Below are 15,788 nucleotides of genomic sequence, written 5' to 3' on the forward strand. Positions count from 1 at the left end.
GCAGTAACCTGCCCCTCACCATCCCCAAAAGCCTACCCCGGTTACGGCATGGCCGAGCACCCCCCCATCTTCCCCAGCAGATAAGCACCTACAACCCATGCACATGCTCTAAGCCTGTTTCCATTTTGTTTCCTTGAACTTTATTCCATTTTGCATAAAATTCTAGCTGTTTCCAGCCAAAATTACATAGCAGACAAACAGTAACAGAGGAGGAGAGATGATGTAGGAATCCTTGTCAACAAGGTGGCACAAGCCAGTGGTACAGAGCCATGGGGGGCACATGGGACACTGGCACGCACTGAGGTTATAGATCACAGACAAGTGCTGTGCCAACGAGAGCAGCAGGTAAGAAGTGAGACTTGGGACTTGGACAACAGCCCACCAGCGCACCCGCAACACCTGCCCCGGGCAACCCGCCTCAGAGGGGCAGCTGCCTCATCCTTTGCAGCCCAGCCAAAAGTCAGCTCAGGTTGCAGGTAAAGCCTGTAGGTTGGCAGTTGCCAAAACAGCTGTTGTAGCCAGTTTTAAAGCCCATTTCTCCTTTGGTTTAAGTGCAAAATCAAACAGTTCACATGCAATTTTCATACAGACATTACAAAGGAGGTATCTCTCCCAGCTCAACCCAGGGCTGGAGTTAAGTGTAATTCATTTGAAGAACGGCTTTGGCAGTACCCTTGTGATGTTCGGGCTCTTGGGCTACGAGGTTTTGGGGTTTTTTCCCCTCTCATCATCATAAAGCCATGTCAGATTTAAGCAAAAGATAACTTTAAACATCTTCCACTGTTTTTTTTCCCCTGGTGAGAAAACATCTAGGACTAACGCAGCCCTGCCTGCCTTGGTTTCTTTGCTGTAGCAATGGTTGTGGCGCGCTATAACCCAGCGCCTGGTTTGCCTGCAATGGGAAAGGTGCATGGCTTTGTTTCCCCTCCATCCTTTGGTATCAACAGCACCCACTCCTACCCCAGGATGCAAAAGGAGCATCCATTTGCGCAGCCTCCGAGTCCAGCTGTGAGCTGGCGGCAGCAGAGCACGGTGGAAGCGGTGCACCATGGAGCACGTCAGACCAAGACCCTTCCTCCCAGACCACACATGGCTCCCTATCGTGTCCACGGCCAGTGAAGGACCCTGGATTGGGAAAAACCCATCAGCTGGCACCATGGTACAAAGCTGCTCTAAAAAAACCTGTTTAAAGCACAGAGCTCCGTTGCCCCACCCCCTTTCAGGCTAGGGGACCTCTGCTAGCAACAGGCTTGGACAGTGGACGCAAGACTAAAACTCAGCTATACAGTTATGATGTGAGGGTGTTTCTAAGTTCTCCCGCAGCTTGCAGCGCTCCAAGTAGAAAAGGAAGCTTAGCTGGGGTGTGGGCAGCAGCCGATGCACCTCCCTCGCCTGCCTGCATTGAGTAACTCCAGCACCACTTCCCCTCCAACCCCCGAAGTTCCTCCCCACTGTGCGCAAGGTGCCAGAGCCCCTCAATTACGTGAGGTTAATTAACACCCCCCCCACCCCCAAAAAATAAAATTAAACATCAAGAACCAGGTGCTCAAAAGGGAGGAGGACGAGTCCCTCTGTGCACGAGGCTGAACCTCAGATGTACGATACCCATCTGGAACACGATGCCCACACTCCTCCAAGGCATGGAGACGCTAGCGAGACATGGCCTCTCCTGAGCCAGCCTTTCCCTCGTTCGTAACGTTTGTACATTCAATTCAACAGGTGAAGGTTTCCTTCCCAGGGCAGGCAGCGGTTATTCAAGGGACCTGCTCATCGGGACAGTGCTGCTGCTACAGTTCTGCTCAGCAGGGACAGGTCATGCTGCTACTGTTTAGTGTCACATCTGCTGCTGAAAAGATGTTTTATGATGCCCGGGTTTGCCAAGGTGGAGATGTCCCCCAGATCTTGGTCATTTTTGGCAATCTTCCTTAATATCCGTCTGGTAATCTTTCCTGTAACGGCAGCCATGAAAGGAAAGCAGGAATCAGGATCTCTTCAGCATCCTTAGCAGGAGTGGGGAGTGCCCAGACCTGCGGTATCCTGCTTGCCCTGAAGTTGCTCCCCCCTGAATTTGAGTGGCCCCAGACAAGCCATGCAGGGCCGGCTTCCTTCCACTGGCAGAACTACTCAGTCCTCCCCAGCACTGTCACTGGGCCCCTTACCTGAGCGGGTTTTGGGCAGGCTAGGGGCATGCTGGATGTAATCAGGCGTTGCTATCGGTCCAATTTTTTCTCTGACTGCAAAAAAAAAGATTTTCATTGCAGGTACTAGGAGATACCACACACATCCTTTTCAGGCAGGGTGACCAAGTTAAGACATGCAGAGCCCAGCTGCATGGTAGGGCGGCGGCACCCCAGCCTCCTGTGGGAGGGGGCAGCCAGACCTGCAATGCCAACGGGGCTATAGGCACATCTTCCCAAAGGCAAGAGCACTCATTTTTTCATTCTCTCCGGCTTCAAGAGACCTCTATAATGGCTACACCAATCACCGATACTATTTTGACAGAGCAAGGACTGATTCAGCATTGGGTTCCTACAGCGGAGAAACTGCCATGGGTCCATTTCATGTATGAAATGCTGCAGTCTGTTGTGGCAATGAAAGAGCTCCCTTGAGACCAGAGCACAAACACCTAGAGCACTACCCCAAAGCAACCGAATGATCCTCACAGCAAGTCAAAATCTGCCAGGGAGAGCTAAGGGAGCCGTGCCCACGCAGGAGAGCACTCCTGCAAACGAAAGCCTGCCGGGTACCCCACTCCTTCACGCGGCTGCCAACTCCCAAGAGGTAGAGATGGCATCACATGAGCAGCCAAAGGCCAGGAGGACTAATTTTAGTCTTCACCAGCCGTGCTCTCTAATCAGAGGGGGCACCTTGTCGCAGTTGTCCACGCTGCATTCCCCAGACTACATGCACCCTCGTTCAAGCACCCAAGCCTTTAACCCCTCCATCACCTGCCCAGCACTGCCCTCCCTCTCCCTGCCACGTAACCTCCCAAATATCTAGCTGTTGCTACCTTGTTTTTTCAGCTCATCCGTCAGGTTCTTGGTGAACTCGTGGCCATCTCTCAAGGTCACGAAGCAGTAGAGGCACTCGCCTTTCAGGGGGTGTGGATGGCTGACCACCGCGGCCTCTGCAATGGCAGCATGCTCGAGCAAGGCTGACTCCACCTCTGCGGTGCTCAGCAAGTGGCCTGGAAGCAAGGAGAGGCAGTGCTTTACAGACCCGCACGGAGCTGGGGTCCTGCAGCCTCCCAGCAGCTGGGAGGAAGAGGTCTGCAGGTGTAAAAGGCCCTAAACAATAGGTTTGAGAGCATCGATTTAATTTGCTTGAGAAAAGACAACAGCTGGAGAGAGAAACTCGTTTCAGCAGTGCAGGGGCTGGGCGGCCCGAAGGCTGCCAGGTATCGCTCACCTGCAGAGCCAGGCCACCTCCCCTCGATGTTCTCCCTCCCACCTTTAAGCTTCTTTCTTTAACAGATCATGAACTGTTCACAGCCATGGGATTAAACAAAGCAGAGGCTGAGGAGGAGCTGGATTTGGTAAGAGGAGACCTGCCCACATGGTCAGCTGGAAGGTGCGGAGGAGGCTGGATCTGCAGAGCCCAGGAACCGGCCCTGCCATGCACTGCTCCAGCTCATCGCTGTGGGGAGATGAAACGACGCTCCACACCTCAGGGCAGGGGCACAACTCGCTCCTGTGCCCCTCTGCTCCTGTATCTGAGCTCTGACATTCCACCCTGGGACTGTTACAGAAAACCACAGGAAGGTGGTCAACTCCCAGAATGATCAGCTGGTGGAGGATCAAGTACTGCTGGTCAGATGAAAAGATCTAGTTTGATCCAGGGACAAGCACAGCAGCATCTCACAGCAGCAGTAAATACCCGAAGGCTACAGCCTCCAGGAAGGGAGGGAGGGAGCTATTAAACGCAGTATATGGAAAAGGAGGGGCTGAGAAGCAGCTGAATCTCAAAGACTCAGTCAAGAGAGGTGGAAGAATCTCCATCTCTGTAGACACAGCTCTGAGCAGCCTGATCCAGCTTCGAGGTTAGCCCTACATGGAGCAGCAGGTTGGATTAGGGACCACATGGTCCTGCCCAACCTCTGTGATTCTCTGTGGCCTTAAATCCTTCAGCACAGAGGCACCTTGGCTGGTTAAAGACCTCCTCTAAGAGGTTACAGAAGGTTCCTTCCCTCCAGTGCTTTGTCTCCAGAGAAAATGATGCAGAAAGTCACCAAGTCACAGACTCGTCTGTCTTGGAAATAACCCCGACCCAGCAAATAGATCCACTTTGAGGACAGGTTGCTGGGCAGAGTCACGGATGCAGAAGCACCCCCCATAAAGCAAGGTGGCTTTTTAACTAGTGTCAGAAACGGATGCAGAAGTGTCCCCCATAAAGCAAAGTGTCTCTTAACTAGTGTCAGAAAGCACATCGGTCCCCACTGAAGACAAAACTTGTTCTTACCAGAAACATTCAACATGTCATCAATTCGCCCTGTGATCCAGTAATAACCATCTTTATCTCTCCTGCAACCTAAAAATAGCCAGAATTGACAGTGTGAGGAAGCAGTGCCAGCCCTCGGAGCAACTGATAAGGGATTCTGAGGCCAGGACATGGCAAGATTTAAATTGCTCTCCCCAGGCCCCTGCAGCCGCCACACACTCCCCCGACAACCTTACCGTCGCCTGTCACATAGTACCCAGGGAACTTCTTGAAGTACGTGGTTTCAAATTGCTGGTGGTTTCCATACAGCGTGCGCATTATTCCTGGCCAGGGCTGCTTAAATACCTGATCGTGAAAAATGCAGACCTGAGTCAGTGAGAGCAATAACCCAGGCTTTGCACCACGGCCGCAGAGGCATGCAGTCTTTGCGTGCGGTGACAGAGATGCTAGAGAGACAGCCACGAGTGATGACACTCAGACACTTGCTGCCCACTGCTGATCTACTGGGAAAGTCTCGCCAGGCTTGGCATGGGGGAAGGAGCTTGGCTGAGAAGTTGTTCCCGTCCTCCTGGCTTGCCCATGTGTGCAAGTGCATTTAACGATCAGTTGAACAGTTTGTTTACAGCATAAAGCTCCCAGCGAGTTACAGCAGTGAAGGGAGTTCCTACCACCCAAGGGGGTCCCTTGTGTGGACCCAGAGTAAGCGGAGACGTGTGTATGCTACCAGGAAGGTCCCGGAGCTCACGGGGATCGGACAAAGGGTGGGTGGGGAAGATCAGCCCTTCTTTACCAGGTAGCCTTCTGCTTCTCCTTCCAGCTCTTCCCCCGACTCGTTCAAGATGGCAGGGACCACACCGAAGAAGGGGAACGTCTGCCATGGGGACCAGAGAGCAAGAAGACATGGAGGTGAGCCCACGCATTAAAACCCCATGAACCAGAGGGAGTGGGAGGCAGAGCGAGGGCAGCTTTGGAGAGGCTGCAGCACATGGGGCCCGTAAGCGCAGCTGCACGGGGCCAGGCCTGGGATTTTGGGTGGTGGCTACCTCCCTCCACGCATCACCGTCCCACGACCACCCTGGCAGGCTGATAACCACCAGGCCATGGTACAGACAGTGCCAGCTGCGGCTGCAGTGCCTTGCCCCCGGGGAGCCCTCCCTGCCCCTGGGGAGGAGAACAGAAGTACTCACGGCAGAGCCTGGCTTCATGGGGGTGGCGGCAGGAAGGGGTGTCAGCATGTGGCCGCCCTGCGAAGAGAGGCAAAAACAAGTCAGTTTGGGCCATGCCAGCCCGTCCCACAGCTGTATGCATCGGCTCTGGTCACATCACGTCCCAGCCAGAGGCAGGCTGCTCAGGGCAGTTGTGGAGACGGGGCCTTGGGACGGATACGGCAGGGGACAGGCAGCCTGTGTTTGGGCATGAAGCTTTGGAGCTGCTGGGGGAGAGAAAGAGGGGGAGGACAGCAGGGTCCAGAGCAGATCTTGGCAGGGACCCTTTGGAGAGGAAGGTCTCCCCTTGGATCCTGTTTGAGGTCCAGAAGAATGAGAAGAAGGGGAACCAACACTTGCAGGCTACGCCGGAGTCTCCTGGGCAAGCAAAACAACTACTCCACATAGAACCAAAGAAACGCTACGGCAAACCTGCAAAGACACCCTGCAGGGAGCACAAGGGAAAGAGAGGTCCCAGGGACACCCAGGCAAGGACTCACTGTCTCTGTCTGCCAGAACGTGTCCACAATGGGACACCTTTCTTCTCCCACTACGTGGTAGTACCACAGCCAGGCTTCGGGGTTGATGGGCTCGCCGACGCTCCCCAGCACCTTCAGAGACTTCCTGCTGTGCCTGCAGAGAGGAGGGGGCTGGCAGGGGCTCAGCAGGCCATGGAGAGCAGCAGCCATGAGCCTGCTGCACAGCAGAGCCTGCAGGAACCCCTGGGCCACCCAAAGTGTACTTGGGGCTTCCAGGCATGGTTCAGACCCTTCTCAGCCCTCTTCCACAGGGGAAGAAAGGAGACCTCTGTGATTTTGGTGTCTCCCACTCCAAGCTCCCACTTGGCTCTGCTCCTTCCTGTCCTTGGGCCAAGGAGCAGCACACAGAGGGGCTCTCTGCCCAGCACACCTCTGTGAGCTTTGGGTCAGGAGCAGGGAGAACCTGCAATCTCTGAGCTTAGCTGCAGCTTACGGGGAAAGGGGAGGACCTGCTCAGAAGTGTCATAATGAAGTTAGTTCTGGGAGTGCAGGAACATGGCCGTGCCTATTGCTGCACAGAAGGCAGAAGATCCTGGTCTGTTCAGAAAACAGACTGGGAAAGCTGCTGCTCAGCGAGGAAGCTGGGGCCCCTGGTCCCCCATTGGGAGCCTCTGGCTGTGCCAGAGCCAGGGATCCCCATGCCACTGGGGACTGGCACTCACTTTTTGACGGGCTCTTCCCCGTGCTTCATCAGCAGCCGGATGGCTGTGGGTGCTGTGTAGAACTTGGTCACCTTGTACTTGTCAACGATGCTCCACATTCGCCCGACATCCGGGTAGGTGGGGACACCTTCAAACTGAGCAGGAAACAGGGCAGTGACGCAGCCGTTCCTTACTGCTACTGACCTGCAGCGCTTTCCCAAGCAGGAGGAGCCGAGAGCAACAGGGAATAGCAGCTGGATCCCAGCGTGTCCTTATAGAAATGCCGGGGCACCACGCAGTGAAACCAACCCAGGCCAGGAACCTCTCTTACTGCTTCCTTGGGATGGATTTGGCATCACCCCACCCCAAGTGTCCTAGCAAACGTCCCCCGAAACACCCTAGCAGCACAGGCACTTGGGTGGCTACCACAGTGAGACGCTGCCACCAGCCCAAGTGACCCTGCCCATAGGGTAAAGGGCAAGCGGTCCAAACACAGTGACAGAACCACAACCAAAAGTACCAAGAACCCCAAAAAGGACTCCCCCAATGTGACAGTGATTTTCCTGCTTGCATTTCCTCAGGGAGTCTTGGACACAGGCCTCTGGCTCCCTGATCTGTATACAAGTTACAGCCGTACACTGCCAAGGGAGATACAGGCACAGGAGTTAAAGGCAGGTTGTCAAATCAGCATCAGCAGTGAAAACATCACTCCCTGCTCCTGATCCAGCTTTCGCATTACCCCGCAGCAGCCCTGGCTCCCCCGGTACACAAGGCTTGTACTTCTAAGGGAAAGAAACAGGGGAGCATTTGAAAAATTAAGCACCCAAAAGCCACACACGAACTAGCCCCCCTGTCTGCCACCGAGCAGTCACCCATACCCTCTCCCTGGGGACTGCCACTCTTCCTCGCAGAGCCCAGGGCACTGCACGCAAGTGAGAAGCACGCTCATCACAGAGCAATGCAGAGATGCAGCTCAGCACCACGATCTCCACTTTCTTGGAGTAAAAGCACCCAGCTGCCATCCAGCACTTACTAACACACTAGTTGCTCCGTTTGCCAAGGGTCCATAAGTGAGGTAGGAATGGCCCGTTATCCATCCAATGTCAGCTGTGCACCAGTAGACATCCTCAGGTTGGTAATCAAACACATATTTAAATGAGGTGGCAGCAAAAAGCATGTATCCACCCACCGTATGCAGCACACCCTACAAGGAGAAGGCACGCAACTGTCAGGGCAAGCTCCCACCATGGCCCTCACCCTCCCAGGCCTCACCAATCCACTGAGCTCGAACAGCAGCTGACCAGCAATGACCAGCACAGCCCCTTTCCCAAGACCTCCATAGCTCCTGTTCTTACTGGGGCCTCCCAACGTGACCCTCACCAGTTCCCACAGCTGAGGTCTTACTGCAGTTCAGCCCAGCCCCGTGGGCGGTGAGCTGGGAAGCATACCTTGGGTTTCCCAGTTGAGCCGCTTGTGTAGAGGATGAAGAGTTCGTCCTCCGAGTCGCACCACTCAGGCTCGCACTCTGTGCTGGCACTGCTCATCAGCTCGTGCCACCACATATCCATGGCTGGGTTCCAGGGGGTCTGAGAAAAGCAGAAGATTAGAAACAGGCCCACCCAAAAGCAAGAGAGGGGGGAACGAGGGGTGCAGCCCCAACCTCATCCCCCTCATGGACCATCGAGGCAGATGTTCACAGCACAGCTTCAGCCGCAGAGCTGTTTGCTGCAAACCACGCACCAAAGTTGCAGCTCCCACTCCAGAAGCTCCTTTTCTCAGCCCACAGCCATGAGGAAAACCTTTAAACACGGTCTGGCTGCAAGACCTGAAGCAGATTGTCCAAACCACTGGCAATGCTGATAAATCCCTCTCAGCAGCAGCAGCCAGGAGAGGGCCTGCAGCAGCAGCTGCTCTGCGCTCTCACGGCAAACAGGCTCCTCCTGCCCCGTTGGGCTGCCCCGAGCTGCAGTCGAACAGCAAAGCAGCAAGCCTCACTTAGCACAGCCACACACCCACCAGCCCCACACACCTCGCAGGGACCCCTACGGCAGCATGGCCCGAGACAAAGAGGAACATGGTGGGCTCACACTGCTTGGCCCTGCAGACCCGAAAAAAAATCTGTTATCTGGAATTTAAGGTAATTACTCTGGTAAGAAGTGACTGCTCCAACACAGAACCACCCAGCACTGGCCGCCCGAAGGACTTGCTTGAGGATGCTAGAGCTGTAACACAGCCACCAACGCCTGTGGCTGATGGGCAGAGATCACCCCGAGAGCTGTGCTGGCTGGCCACCTCTCCGGGGTGGCACAGTTCAGTGCACGACCTAACTCCACCTGACCTTCTCGCCTTTCCTCAGCGGAGCTTGGGGGCAGCTGAGCAAGACTCCCCAGCCTCAGCACAGACCTCCACTTTCCACATCTCTGCGAGGGCAGGCACGCTGACCCAGAGCCTTGCAGCTCCCTGCTGGGGCACATCTCCTCCTCGCAGAGCTAGAGCCCAATGCGCAGGCACAGCCTGCACAGTCCCCCACAGCTCCCTCAGCTGGGGTGCAGGGGGGCATGAAGAGCAGCCACAGGGTCACACAGTGACTCTCTGCAGCTCTAAAGATGTTCGTGTGCCATTTGGAGGCACTGGGACGCCATGGCCCAGCACGCAGCTCCTGCAGGAACACTAGCTGCTTGACAGCCCAGCATAACCGAGGCCACCTGGAAAGCTCTCACAGATCCCCAGGGCTCCTGGCTTTACCCGGGAAGCAGTTTCCACAAGTCTGTCCCACCAGCAAGCTCCCAGCAAGGCACCAGGTCAAACAAGCCCAAGGTAGGCTCACACCAGCCCATCCAACAGCTGCTTTCTTGCATCTCTCCTTCAAGGATAACTCCATTTTAGCACCCAACTTCCACTGCCCCACAGAGGAGGTCAGACCCATGGCACAGCACGCAGCCCCTGAGGCCGGGCCTGCCTCTGCCTGCCTGCTCATGGGGTCCTGAGGCCGCAGCTCCTTGGCTGGGGCGGGCAGAGTCCGCACGTTCGGTCTGGAGCTCCAGGTTTTCTGCCTGCAGCATGCCGCCGCAGCCAGGAAGCCGCAGGCGATCCCTGCCAGCCTCACTGTAAAGGCGAGTGCATTGCAAGAGCTGCTTTTAAAAGACAGAGAGATGAACCGTCATCCGAACGCTGACAGCGCATCCCAATGGTTCTGCATTCCCCCCCGTCAGCACGCTGACGTGCACTCGGGTTTTTGTGGATGCAGATTTGTTTCCAGCAGCAAAGTTGGTGGCACGGCATTCACCCCGAAACCGTGGGGAGCTCTGGCCAAGCAGCAAGTGGTATCTACCACTAACATGCAACTGCTGGTAACCCGGTTAGGAAGGCACGTGTGGCCGTGCAGTCAGAGCGGTTAGGAAGGTGGAGCGCCGGAGGGGGAAGCGGAGGGAAGGTGCCATGAGGAGGAAGGCAGTGCTGTGTGTAAATACCTTGGGATGGAGTCTCTGTGAGCTCTCAGTCTTTTTTTCCTGTTAAAAATCCACAAAGAGCGTGTGAAAGTCAAGAAGCAGAGGATCCACACCGGGCAGGCAGGGAGCTGGAAGCCCACAGGCCCGGATGCTGGGAAACCATCCCAGCAGGCTGGAGAGCGCTCGGATCCAGGGCCGGGCCAGGAGATGCCCTCTGAGCAAAACCCTGCCTGTTTCCATCACCTTCCCTGGGTACCCGCTGCCTCTGCAGCAGGTCGCAGAGGCCACCCCCTGCACACAGCCAGCTGGGTACAGAAGCACAGAGCCGGCGTACAGCCCACGGACCGTCCGATAGTGTTACACAAGCCAACGGCATGGTAAAAATGCACTCACAAGGGAAAGCAATCTTTAATGAAGTGTCTGAACAAGTAGAGCAGCAAAAGCCAAAGGGTAAGAGACCCCCTCCAGCCTCCTCCTCCCTTCTCCTGGGACATTCTGCACAATAACCTCACCTCACCAACAGCGACCAGCACAGGCACAGGCTTCTCCGCAACCGCCGTTCTCCCACCCCTTTGCAGCTACCCTGCCCTTGCAAGAGAAGGGGCAGAGGAGGCCAACGTAATACAGCCAGGCTGGCAAACACTAAGCAACACCCAATAAAACTCACACAGCTGAACAAGGAAAATTAACTCAAAGATACAGAATCTGCTGGACTTCTTGTTCCAGGGATGTGCACAGACCATCCCTTCTGAAAGCAGAGCCCAAAGCTCAAACGCGCTCCCCAAATACAACCCATTTCTGAGCAAGTAGCAGCCTGGGGATAACCCAATGCAAATAATCTCCAAACACATAGGGACAGAAGACACCATTGCAAGACATGGAGCTGTTAGGTAGTTGAAAGCAATCTGCCTTTTAAGCGGATGAAGGCAGCAGGTAGCTGCCGGGCGCAGCAGGACTGCACACCAGCCTCAGGAGCTCAGCAGGCAGCCACGGCTCCACGACACCTTCTCCTCCTTCCACCCCCGTCTCGCCACATGCCTCTGGCCCACATCCTTTCATCTGGTTTCAGTTGCAAGGGAAAGCCCCAGCCCCGACAGCTGACACAGTTCCTGTGCCAGCTACACAGAGACTGCACTATTCTCAGCGTATGATTGTTGTCATGTTGGGGGGCTGTGTTGAACCCACGCCACGAGCACCGATCTCCTGGTTTTCCTCTCCTCTTTCCACAGTCACAACTACAGTGCAGAAAGGCATTGGTCTTTGCACAAAAGGGGAGATAGATACAGGGTTAGGAAGGAAAAGTCCTTCACAGGGCAGAGGAAAACAGGCATCTTGTCCTTGTCCTCGTGGCTTTGGAAGACATACCCTGCTGTGCTCTCAGGGGTCCTGTGGGCTGGCAGCTAGCAATGGTGTTAAAGGAAGCCGCAAGGAGAGGATCTTGGCAAGGCAAAGGAACCATTTAAGACCACTCGCAATGCAGCAACAGCAAGGAGGGGAGAAAACAGGAACAGAAGTCAGAACAGGAGCATCCAGTGAAGCACTGCAATGGTTTTGCACCGATTGATTTGCTGGGCTCAGGCCCATAGCAATGAAACCCCCCCTTCTCATCCCCCCAGTAGCGTACCTGTACATCCTGGCACAGCCTTTTGAGAGGGGGAGACTTGCTGCATGTCCCGTCCACCGCTATCTCTTCCCTCCCCAGGTGCTTCACCACAATGCACTTTCTCAAAGGGGAGCCCCTGTAAAAGGCAGGAGCTGTCAGATCAGGCTGTTCAGGCAGGGGGCAAGCCTGCCCTTCATGGGCTATACAGGCAGGGCAGGGGCCTGAGCCGCTTTTGTTGAGCTAGAGCGTATGCCGCCATGCACACCATGAATTGCCAAGGGACACCAGCGACAGGAACAGAGCTCGGAGAATAGGCAAGGTCTGTGCACAGCTTACTGGGGATTTATCAGGTGCAATTCCTATGGAGGAAGCGGGGATCCCACAAGCATCTCTCACAGGTCACTGCTGGGGAGATTCCTTGCAAATCCCAAATTTGCCTGCCTGTGATCATGAACAAGACCTCCCACAGCAGCCAGGAGATATTAGGTGGCTGCTCCCATCCCTAGGCATGGCCAACTGTTCGATTCAGAAGGAGGAAAGATTTCCAAAGCCAGATTATACATCAAGGAAGAGTGGGCATTTGTCCCCTCATGAGGGCCAACACAGCCTACCTATAACGCAAACAAAATGATCTTATCTCCCTTCAGCCCTGTCAGGGTACCAACACACTGTCTCCATCAGTTAATTCCCAACTTCAGGATCACTTCTGTCCTCCTAGGTACCTACTTTTACAGGCATATAAACTTGTATTTTCAAGTTTGAGAGTTTTAAATGCTTTTAAAGAGTTTGAATTTCTAACATGCAGACTATCTGCTCTAAATTTTCGTGTTTGATATATCTTACAAGACCACACTCAGTCTCATACAAGCTACGCAGACACTGTGTCTGTAAGCTTGGCAACGTCATTTCGCCATGATTATTTCCCTTTCTATAAAATCGATGATAGATCTGTCTATCTCTTTATGGATTACAGTATCTCAGTGAAGATGCTTAAAAAAATAAAGCAGCTTCACCATATACTTGTGCGCAGTCAGGCCCTGATCCTGTGCACATGTTGGTGCACGTCAGCTGGAGTGCCTGTTCCTGTTTACACAGCCATTTCCCAAACTTGAATCGTTTCTGGTTTATTTCATTATTGTTGAATTAGTGGCTTTGGAGCAAGACTTAAGCCTCATCTTGACGTGCCCCACAGCACTGTGTCCAACTGTTCACAACTGGTATGGCGGTACATTATTCCCTCCCACTCCAAGAGCTGCTGCTGCAGAACTGGGAGATCTGCCATAGGCCATAACGATGGTGGATCAGTCTGTCTCCCCCAAATCCCCCCATCCAATATGTGGGCCTTCAGGTCAGAATAGACAGGAGGAAAGTTAAAAGAAAATATTTTTAAGACGAGGGAGTCAAAGCATGTATTACTTCTGAAAGGCTCACGAATGTAGTGCAGCTCATGACTGACCTGCTGCAGTCTGCCCACCTATGAAAACATCCATTTCCATTTGTGCAGGAGCAGATTCTGGCAGCAATGCCCTTCTTACAGGGGAATCCGAACTTACTTGTCTTTACATTTCTGGAGGGCTTCATCTGCAATCTGCTTCAAGTTGATCAGCTTGTCCCCTCGATAAAAGGCATCTGCAAAATGGTAAGGAAAACATTAGAGGGGCTTCACAGCCAAGGCAGCCTGGGACAGCTGGAAGCAACAAGCAGTTTCAGGAGGGCAGAGCAGAGCTCATGCACTGGAGTGACAGAAAGCAGACAGGCAGCTGATGGGAAAGGTTTCCTAATATGCCCTTTTAGCCTAGAGAAACAGATGCCAAGAGAAATGGTGAAATTCCTTCCCTGGGAGAGGTTCCAATTTGACCCGACAAGTCTCTTGGGAATATTCTGTGGGGAATAATCCAACGCAGCCAGGACACAGATTGCAAAGTTTAGTGGGTCCTTTCCATACCGTGGACCTATTAATAAAAACACTATTTTTTACACTATTGGAAAAAAACAGTTGGGGAAATGCAGCGGGCTTACATGCAAACACTACTCCTCTCTTGATCCCTTGCTTTACAAGACGATAGTTGCAACAGAAATTTCCTTGAAATTGGGAAGGGAGGGAATTCTCATATTAGGACTGCCTCATGAATGATACATCTTGCAAACATCTGACTGATTTTGAAGAGGAACATGGATGAGAAGCCTTTGGAAACATGTTATTATCAGCTGGTGACACCATGCTTTACAGGACAAAGTGGGCGGGCTGCTTAGATGCTGCACTGTATGTTCAAAGTGGAAAACAGTACTCAAGCACAGCTACAAGCAGCGCATCCGCCTTGCGGCAGCTCAGCTGAAGCACTGCCCCTTCCTCTTCCAATTCCAAGTGCATTTGGCTTTTAAAATAAAGAGCTTCCAGACAAGCAACAGTAATGGCTCAGGGGCACAGAAGCGCGTTTTACCTGCTGTGATGAGGAGAGAACAACCGCAGTCGAGAATCCGCTCACAGAGAGAGTCTGCCGAGAAACCTGCAAACTGACAAAGATCACAAAACCAAGTCAGCAAGGACACAAAAAACCCAAGCAACCCAAAAAACCCCAGCAGCGACTGTGCAGTTCACCCATGGTAAACGATACCACCAGGCACTGATGGAGAGAGCTAAAGGCGCTCATTCTATAGTTAATACAGAAGTGGGCTAGGAAACAGGATCTTAATTTAGCTTCCATCCCTTTCACAGTCAGCACCCATCTTTCCAGCTCCTCTCCCTCACTCTCCCAAAAACAAGAGCTGCTCCCTCCCAATAGCTCAGAACTGCAAAGGGCTTGTTCCTACCACAATGGAGTGCAGAGCTCCAATCCTGGCACAGGCGAGCATGGCTACAACCAGCTCCAGGATCATCGGCAGGTAAATGGAAATTCGGTCTCCTTTTTTCACGCCTGTGGAGGGAAAATGAACACGGCATTTGTCAAAATGAACACATCACATGTCAGAAGAACAGGATATAGAAAGAAATTAATGCTTTTAAAATCAACATTTACATGCACACAATAAAATTTCAGCTGGAGTTAGAGCTGAACCAGCCTCGGGTTTTGCCTTTCAAGCCCTATGGCTCTTGTAAGATGACTGCAATGAACACTCCATGCTCTCATCAGACACAGCTCTTGAAGGAGGCAGAAATTTAACCGCTGACCACTGCTACTGTAAAACCCCAGAGCAGGAAGTTTTAAGCGCAGATTTCTTCCTTGTGACATGACCAGTATTGATTAGCTTTCACAGACAGAGCCAGAGATGAATCTCCAAAAGTTTGCTGCAGAGCAAATCTGCATCCACCCTGCTTTAAAACTATAGAAGCAGACAGAAAAGTGAAGCATTTTGCACAGAATTACTCAACAGACTGGCAACCATGCAAAAAATGACCCAATCTCTAAAACCCTTCCCAGTATCCAACACTACTATTGCTTCAGTCGTCATGTACCTTGGCTGCGGAGGACATTGGCAAACTGACAGACTTTGTGCAGCAACTCGCTGTATGTGATTTTCGCAGAATCCCCAGGTTCGTTCCCTTCCCTGGAAAAGCAAGGTAGTATTTGTTACAGTACAAGCATTACAAGGTAACAGTGATGCTGCAAATTCAGAGGTTCTTACTGCTCTGGACAACACATGTCCTCACCTGCCCTTCCGAGCACAGAGTAACCACACCCCAGAAATCCAATCCTGGACTAAAGTTCTCCATCAGTAGGAAAATTTAGTCCAAAGTCCTCATCCCTCTGTAGATCACTACACCTGAAAGCAATTGAATGCATGCAGTGGAAATACATGGTACTTTCAGAGAGGCAAGAAGGGTCCAACAAAACCAAAACTAAGAGTGCACACGCTCAAGAGCAAGCCGGGATTTATGGCATGGCACCCTGGCTCACATGCACTTATGCCTGCAG

The 15,788-nt window shown here is 53.1% G+C and overlaps 1 protein-coding gene across 3 annotated transcripts in view; it reads right to left on the bottom strand.

Moving 5' to 3' along the window:
- Positions 1-123: 123 nt before the first annotated feature.
- ACSS2 (acyl-CoA synthetase short chain family member 2) overlaps positions 124-15,788 on the bottom strand; it is a 33,763-nt gene continuing 18,098 nt past the window's right edge. Inside the window, exons 3-19 of one of the 3 annotated variants that reach the window (XM_075166314.1) lie at positions 15,329-15,420; positions 14,686-14,789; positions 14,316-14,388; positions 13,428-13,503; positions 11,896-12,010; positions 10,293-10,331; positions 8,271-8,408; positions 7,856-8,026; positions 6,844-6,977; positions 6,143-6,275; positions 5,625-5,681; positions 5,228-5,308; positions 4,674-4,782; positions 4,459-4,527; positions 3,011-3,187; positions 2,160-2,234; positions 124-1,949 (exon numbers count right to left, since the gene is read on the bottom strand). In XM_075166314.1, the coding sequence (XP_075022415.1) occupies positions 1,822-1,949; positions 2,160-2,234; positions 3,011-3,187; positions 4,459-4,527; positions 4,674-4,782; positions 5,228-5,308; positions 5,625-5,681; positions 6,143-6,275; positions 6,844-6,977; positions 7,856-8,026; positions 8,271-8,408; positions 10,293-10,331; positions 11,896-12,010; positions 13,428-13,503; positions 14,316-14,388; positions 14,686-14,789; positions 15,329-15,420 (1,771 nt within the window). In that variant the 3' untranslated portion in view covers positions 124-1,821. The remainder of the gene's footprint in view (positions 1,950-2,159; positions 2,235-3,010; positions 3,188-4,458; positions 4,528-4,673; positions 4,783-5,227; positions 5,309-5,624; positions 5,682-6,142; positions 6,276-6,843; positions 6,978-7,855; positions 8,027-8,270; positions 8,409-10,292; positions 10,332-11,895; positions 12,011-13,427; positions 13,504-14,315; positions 14,389-14,685; positions 14,790-15,328; positions 15,421-15,788) is intronic. The other 2 variants (XM_075166316.1, XM_075166317.1) reach the window with 2 other exon arrangements.

This window comes from Calonectris borealis, chromosome 17 (assembly GCF_964195595.1).
Source record: "Calonectris borealis chromosome 17, bCalBor7.hap1.2, whole genome shotgun sequence".
Lineage (NCBI taxonomy): Eukaryota > Metazoa > Chordata > Aves > Procellariiformes > Procellariidae > Calonectris > Calonectris borealis.